Genomic DNA, 8,094 nt, shown 5'->3' with positions numbered 1-8,094 from the left:
CATTAAGCATATCTTCAGCATTCCTGGCAGCAGCACCGGCCAGGTTATTGTGGAGTGTGCACATCAGACCTTGAAGGGGCGTCTTTGTGCACTTAAAGAGGGGGGAGGGCTGGAGGGGCCTGAGCTGTGCCCACACGCTCTCCTCCTGCGTGAGAGAATCGGATGGGAGACCATCAGCTGACCGAATGGACACCAATAGGTCAGGTCCTGATCAGACCCGACGGAGGGCCATGGCTCCCAGAATCTACTCCTCGTCATGGGCAGGGGATACGCCTGTGTCGGGACCCCAAGTGGGCCCTGCTGGCTGCCGGCACGTTGGGTTAAGCCGGCACCAAATGACGAGCCATCCTGTGCACCGTGAGGATCCGAACATCTCAGCACCGGTTTTGGTCAACAACTCCTTGGTTAATGTCTCCAGTGCAGCCAGTGATTTGACGTCAGCACTGGGCAGTGGCTGCTGGTAACGGCACATGAGACTGCGTTGCTCCCAATGTGCCTGAAGGTCCGAACTGGGAATCCAGCCTTCATGCCGGACTGATAGTTCGTGAGCGGGGGAGACCTTGTTCCTGGATAATCCCCCAGTGGTGGACATTCAGAACGATTCTGCACAGCCAATATGTTTTTGTCTTCTTATTTGGTTATGGAGTGTGACATTATAATGCACACTGGACAGAACTGGACTGCCACAAAGATTCTGTACAATAGTGTTACATTGAACTTGGAGAAGTTGTAACTCCATTGTGTACTGTGCTGTTATCTTGAACTTGAATGCACTGTTCTCTACAAGTTGACTAAGTGTTGCCATACAGCATTTCACAATTTTTAGGCAGATTGCTGTTGTGTGCTTTCAGGTTTGTAGTCACTGCAGCTGCATCTCTTTGGTATGTTATTATGACAGTTTCATTGTTTTTCGCATATGTTTAATGATTGATTCATTTGCGGAATAGCCTTAAATGTGCAAATCACATTTGGGGTAACAGGGAGTACGTGGGGGAACCTTTACAGGGGCTGGAGATGATAAAGAGGGGGGAGATGTTGGGTATTGGGCAGGTGGTGCCTGCGTGCACCAGGGCTGGAGTCATGGAGGTCATGGGTATCTGATAGGGGTGGTCACCTGTACCACTATATAGGGTTTGTGGTGCGGCATTAAACTGGTACTTTCAGCGTTACACACTGTGTGTTCTGGTTAGCATTTGGGCTGCTGTGCTAACAGATGTGTCTGGGGTTATCTTGTTTTAAAATGGAAGGGCTCGTAAGGAGCAGAGGGATGTGAGGTATTTCTAGTCCGCTTCATGCTCCCGATTCTAGAACCCTTCCAATTGTGAGGAAACAGAAGTGCTGAGCTGTGTGCGTGTTCCACGGTGCAGAGTCCAGTGACAGTTGGTGCCCGGTGTCTGTGCTGAGCAGCATTGAGGTCTTTAGGAACGTAGGAATCTGCCAATCCCTTGTGAAGGTACTAAAGGTAAAAAGGCAGCATTTCTATCAGTATTGGAGGAGGGAAGGGAACTTTGTCCTTAAGTGCTGTTTTTGTTCCCTTTGTCATGCAGTCAATCCAGCAACTAACTTGAGAACCCGACTTCTCCTCTCTTTAGTTTAGATTTGGGGAAATTCCCTGAAAAAAAAAAAAAAAAAAAAAATTCCTCGAAAATTCACTAGTGTCTGTGTGAGTAAAAGGTTCCAACCTTTATTGACTATCGGAAATGCTTAGCTCAGAAATGTGCAGCACTTTAATGAAAGAGTTCTGAATCACTTGAATTTGATCTTCTGTCTGGCCTGGTTGCAGGTTTTACTGCATTTGGTACCTTAAAAAATACAACAACAAAACAAATCTAAAATATCAAAATATTTGATTTTTACATCAGAAGAGAAAAAAAAAAATGAACCAACCCAAACCCTTGTTGTGGCTGAGCAGATCGTGCTGCAGCTCCATGCAGTGCTGAGTTACAGTATACAGGCACATGTGTGTGGATTTGTGTATTGATACGCACTGTCATGCTTTTGCTGTACAGGTAATAAAGACGGAGGATGGTTTTTGTGGATTCTTCAAAGGTGAAGAATCCTTGAAGACCAGAAATTCCAACTTACAGAATTTGACATAGGCAAAGTGAGGAGGAAAATTCTTCCTAACCTGTTATAATTAATTAATTCACGGATTCAGTGTTGGTTCGGCCTACAGGAGAAGTGAACTGCAAAGCTTTGAAGATCACTGTATTTGCTGAGGTTGTCCAGGTGGTTGAGCTTGAAGACCTGCAGCGGTCAGACAAATGTGTTGGGGTTACTCACTGCTGTCACTCGTGGTGTTGAAGGAGGGGCTCCATTGGAGGGCTTGCAGCCGTGCAGCCCAGGGACTCCGTGCTGAGTCAGGGTGATGTTACTAGAGTTTGACCAGTGTTGAGGAGGGCAATGTTTTGAAACAACTGCTCCTGAGAGACTGATTGAATGAACAGAACAAAGCTGGGAAGACGGGTGGGCATTCCTCATTCTTTTCTGCTTGTCGGTGTTTTGCTTAGGGTTCCTTTTCAAAAGAAGATTTCACTGATCAAGACAGTAGAAGACTTTCAGTCCAAGGAAGCACGAGCCAGCTCTTTGAGCAGCACAGGAAGAGCTGCACAGAGATCCCCGAGACCAGAACTGCTTCTGTGCGCTCGTCCAGCATGTCGATTAAAGGAAATGATTGCTATTTCTACTTCTATTCCACTTGTAAAAAGGTCTGCTTGGGTTTTTTCCTTCATTTTTTCTTTCTTTCAGTTCTGAAGTTAAGAGGAATGGGTAGAATAAGTAGAAGTATTACTGGTCTTCAGCAAACTTCATAACTAATTGCATTGTACAATAGAGCAACTCGCTAAAAATGAGCTCAAAGCATGGCCAGTTCTCAGGCTGTACTATTTCATTTTCCTCTCTTGGTTTCCATTGGGTTACAGGGAGACAACTGTCCCTTCAGGCACTGTGAAGCCGCTTTGGGCAATGAAACCATCTGCACGCTGTGGAAGGAGGGCCGCTGCTTCAGGAATGTCTGCAGGTTCAGGCACATGGAGATCAGTGTGAGTGTTGGCTCCTCAGAGTTTATCACCAAACCCACTTCTCATTTCTTTAGGTGGGCTGAATGTGCTTTTGCAGATTAGGTTCATTTGCTTTGAAATGATGATGGTTCCTACGGTTAAGAATAGGGGAGGAAGCAGAGGGAAGAGAGCTCAATGGCATTGGTATATCATAGCAGAATATTCTTGTAGTTGATACCAACAGTGTTCTATCAACAGATACTAAAGAACCACATCAATCAGACAAGCATTCTGCAAGGTGTGTTAGTTTAACCCCTTCTAAACTGGTGTACTCACCCACAGAATGCTAGGAAAGCTCAGTGAGCCTGGTGCTCCCAGCCTGCGCACTCTTCAGAGTGGTGTTTGAGTGCTGCTTTGTGGCAGTCTGCTCACTGGCACCATCTGGAGCTCAGTCTCCCTTTGCAGATCTTAGGTCCACGTTACCATCAGCTCTTCTTCCTTTCTGTCTTCAGAAAAAACGCAGCATGATTTCCTGCTACTGGGAGAACCAGCCAGCAGGCTGCCAGAAATCCAACTGTGCCTTCCATCACACCAAGGGACGTTATCTCAATGGGGTTTTCTTTCCACCAAGCCAAAGTGAGTTTGTCTTTTTTAGGTACGAAAGATTAACTCTATTACTCACAGGTGGGTATAGTGTCATAAAGAACGCCAGGTAACGTTCACTTGTGAGCTGATAGATAGGTTCAGAGCTGAACTTTGTGTGCTTCTGATACCTCAGTTTTATCTTGCATGCTCAGCTTCTCTCTGCTCCTGTGGCCTTTGCCTTGCAGGTTGTTCTCCTGCATTTAAGCTTTTACTGGGTGTCAGGGAGATGAATGTTGTGTAGGGGGGGATTTCTTTGTTCACAGAGAAGCCATTTGGATGGGCAAGTGGAGACTCAGCATTTATCTGTGTGGGTTTTCAGCCTTGCCTGCCATCTTTGTGCAGTGGATAATCTGATTGAATTCCTACCGCATAACTGAAAAGACTGATTTTTTCTTTGCTTGTACAGACCAGCTTTCTAAGGAGGGAGAAGAAACAAAAACACCTGTCCAGCAACCAGCTGAAGAAAACCATCTTGGATTGCAGATAATTTCCACTACAAAATCTGATGCTGATAGAAAACAAGGTATTCCAGGATTAATCAGAAGCACTTGCCAATTAACTCCAAAGCAATTTATTGTACAAACACAACAGAACATAGGGTTGCTGAATGGAATCAGCTATTTCCATGATCTTGTTCCTACCTTGTAACTTCATGTGCCTTTCAGATTAGGAAGGTAAACTCCTTTGTTTACATCATTAGAGCAAGACGAGGCCACAGCATGGAGTTTAAGTGCCTGTATGTGCATCTTTTCAACCAGTGGTGAAAGCCACATTTGCTGATAGAGGAATCTAATGTCATATGGATGGGATAAAGTAAGGGATAAAGCCTACTTTTAATATCCAGAAGGATGAAAGGAGGGCAGCAGACAGACATCAGGTCCATGGTGCTCTTAGCTGTGGGGAGAGCTGACAGGGTTTGTTCTGCATGCTTCTGAGCAGGAGGCAGTTTGCAGAGCTGTGGTCCTCAGCGTGTGCCTCTGTCCCTCAGTCTCATTTACTGCTCTGTGTTCCCAGATGACAGTTTGAATGCTGGAATAAAAACACTTGGATCAGAAGGACCTTCAGGAGCTCCTGCTCATCGGCTCAAATCTCAGATTGTTCGTGTGCCTAAGAAGGAGAATGTGCGGACACTGGTCAGCACTGTGATGCTGCCTGCAAAGCAGGGTAATGATGAGTACCTTTGCTTCCATTTGGTGGCTCCTAAGTGGAATGGAGAAATTACAATTGGGACTTACCCTGAGTGCATTACAGTTGCAATATTATTTTGTGTCAGGGCTGTCAAAGTGGTGTCTTTGTTTTGGGTGGGAAATGAGCTCACAGGTCAGTAATTCTGTTGGTTTCTGTCAAATAAGCACTTTGTTTTTCTTTGTTTTAGGGGAGGTGCCTGTCAGTCAACTGAATACTGCTGATAAACCTGGAAAACGGAAATCCTCTGTAGGTAAGGGCTGCTTGTGAGCTGCTGTTTGGCTGCCTCCACGTAAATGGGAGGGCACTGCTGAAGCAGGAGGGAGGAAAGTGTGTCGTGGGTCTGTGATGACTCCAAGTGGCACACAAGTGTAGCAGCTGAAAGGTGAATTTGAGAACATACACTTGGAGAAACCAAAGTTTGTGGTTGACTTGTAAAAATCTTTCTCCAAAGGAATTATCTTAGGAATGTTGTTGTTTTCTCTCTGTAGCTGATGTCAGTGGCCTTCCGCTGAAGCGCAGCCTCGTAGAAAGGCTGGGGAAGAAGATCGAGGTTGACAGAGCACCAAGGAGAGGTAAATGGTCATCGGTGTTTGCTGCACAGATTCTCTAGGCTTTCTGCTTATTCTTTCTCAGGAGCGTTGTTGTTGGGAACATGTATATTCTGTAATATTATGACAAATCTGGAAACTTGAGCTCTCGTTGGAATTTCTTGTAATCCTTATGCTTCTCCTTTCTTGATGATGACAGAGAAGGGTGCCAAGCCAGCAGGGGAGATCTGGAAGAAGAGACGACTGGAAGAAGAGAAGCAAAAAGTAGAAGAGGTTCTTACTGAGAAGAGATCTAAGGATAAGCGCAAGAAGAAGAGAATTTTCCCTCCACCTGAGCCTGGTAACGTGAAACTGGAAGAGCCACCGCGTAAAATCAAGCGATTGGAAGAAATGCATATTAAAAGCTTGGAAGAAATCAAGCAGGAGAAAGCCCTGCGGATGCAGCAGATCGCAAAGCCAGCAGGTAACGAGGTGTTTCACTGTCTGCTCTGCTGAAGTGCTTCCCCTGTCAAGCAAATGGAGTTTGCTTAGAATTGCCTGGGCTGTTTCTTACCAAATGCAAAGGCAACAAGTGCCAGGATGTCCATCCATGTGTTTTTCCATTGAATCCGTGGTGTCTGCCTGCTTCATTCTGGAAAATTCATTCGCTGTGAGGTTTTGTAATTCAGTTTCTCCTGTACTTTCTTTCTGCCATGTTTTTGGTGTGGCATGTTCTGTGTGTTGACGCCAAGGTTATCTTCATCTTTGGCGTGTTGCTTGTTTTAATATGTAAATGTGTTTGTAAAGCATGGATTGAGTTTATAACATGGGGGCCAACCTCTGTCAGAAAGGTCAGGGGGGTGAGTTATTCATTGGGGAGGTGAGAGAGGCTTCGTGAAGAGACAGCATGTGAAGGAGGGAAGAGCTTGGATACTGTATGGACTGCGAGATGTCGCCTCTCTCGTGTTCTTTGTTATTGAATGTGAGGAAATAAGCACATGGAGGAAACACTGGCACTCAGGTTTCTTTCTATGCTTGCTGTTGACCAAGTGATTTTCTTTTTCCTTGTTTTAAAGCACCTGGAAGAGAAGAGGAAAAGACTGTGGAATGGAGCAGGGCTGCTCCCAAAGCTGTCTCTGCACCCGCAGAGGTGAGTCCCTTCTGTAGATGGACACAGTGACACAATTTCTTCACATGTTCTCATGTCTCACTGCTCACCATGTGCCACCATCATGAGTGCATTCCTACCTTCCTGCCTTTGGTGAAGAGCTGCAGCCATGTTTCACAATCCTGATACTTTCAATGGCTTTCCCAGACAGCTTTGCACTCCTCAAACTCAGAATTGATCTGATTGTATCTGGCAGTGAGGCAGTAACCCTGCTGGCACCAGGTACAACTTGTGAGGTTAACGTGGGAGCACTGGATACAAAAAGGTCACGATGGCCTCGTGTTCAATGAAATCAGACTGTGGGTGGATGTTGTGTAGGGGAACAGGAATGACTTTCTGTTGCTCAAATAGAATGTGGTGTGTAACAGCTCTAGCACTGTGCTGATTTAAACGAGCACTGAAGAAGAGGAGCCTCCAGCTAAAAAAGCAGCTTTGGTAAGGAGGGGAAGAATTGTCAGTGCTGTCCTCGTCAGGCTGATACTGAGATACAACTGCTGCAGAAAGTGTGGAGAACTGAAATGTTCTGCAGGTTTCCTTTCAAAGTAGTCACTGTGTGCAGGATGCTGGATGAATGGCAGTGTGCGCACAATGCTCTGCAGCCCTGTGATTCCTCTGTAGTGTGAAGGAATTTGTCCATTATTGCTGCATTGTTAAAAAGACCTGAGGTGCTCTGCAGCCTTCACGTGGTTGTTAACATCCTTCAGGAGCCCCTTAGCCCCCGTGTTGGGTTCAGGATCAGCAGTGCTGAAGGAGAAGCACTGCAGAGGAAGGATCTCCTGAGCAATCATTGACTTTGTCTTCCTTCTTCCCAGACTGCTGCTCCAGCCCTGCCGGAGGTCAGCCTGCTCACCAAGGCTGTAGAAGGTGACACTGAAAAGTTCATCTCGAAAATCTCAGGAGGGGAAATGGTAGCAGAAATTGACTTGGACCTGGAGAAGGATGAGGATGATCTCCTTCGTGAACTTTCTGAGATGATTGACAGTTGAACTGCATAGTAGTTATTATAGTATGTTTAAAAAAACAAACAAAAAAAAAACAAAAAAAAACCCTTTAATTTAATAAAAACCTTTTCTTTTTGGTTGGATACCCCAGGGTGGTACTTTACTAAAAGAGTCTTTGCAATAATTAGTCATAAAGCACAGCTGAACTGGTAAAAGATTGGCAGACTGCATTCCATTGTCCTGAGTTTTCCTGCTGGTCAGAGTTGAGGTCCTGTGCATCCATTCCCTGATCCTGGTTGGCTCCTTTCAGCAGCAAGAGAAGAAAGCAGTGGGGATCTGTGCCCTGGGATGTGCCCAAGCCTCCAGCCTGGCACCCACCTGCCTGGTGCTGCCCCTGGCACGTGTGGTGCTGGGATGAGGGGGGACCCCAGCGGGTTCTCCCTGCTGCTCCCTTCAAACCAGTGTGCGAGGTATGACCCACTGACGCCATCACCCCGGAGTGGGGCACAACGCGGTGCCAGCATCATCATCACTGCGGGCACTGCAGCGCGGTCACGGCTCGGGGGGGGCAGAAAGGAATTGGGAGGGAGGGAGGAACCTCACAACATCCCGCAAACGGCCCCGGT

The 8,094-nt window shown here is 46.4% G+C and overlaps 1 protein-coding gene across 1 annotated transcript; it reads left to right on the top strand.

Annotated features, from left to right (window-relative positions):
* The first annotated feature begins 256 nt into the window (after positions 1-256).
* LOC146756992 (zinc finger CCCH domain-containing protein 11A-like) lies at positions 257-7,533 on the top strand. The gene is made up of 3 exons (XM_085523294.1): positions 257-294; positions 6,410-6,509; positions 7,340-7,533. Exons 1-3 carry the CDS (start codon positions 257-259, stop codon positions 7,511-7,513), a joined length of 312 nt encoding a protein of 103 aa, XP_085379420.1. The 3' UTR covers positions 7,514-7,533.
* Positions 7,534-8,094: the final 561 nt, after the last annotated feature.

The sequence above is a fragment of the Coturnix japonica genome, chromosome 24 (genome assembly GCF_054131305.1).
Source record: "Coturnix japonica strain WE chromosome 24, WE-NBRP24, whole genome shotgun sequence".
Taxonomy (NCBI): Eukaryota; Metazoa; Chordata; class Aves; order Galliformes; family Phasianidae; genus Coturnix; species Coturnix japonica.
This window is presented reverse-complemented; position numbering and strand designations above follow the sequence as displayed.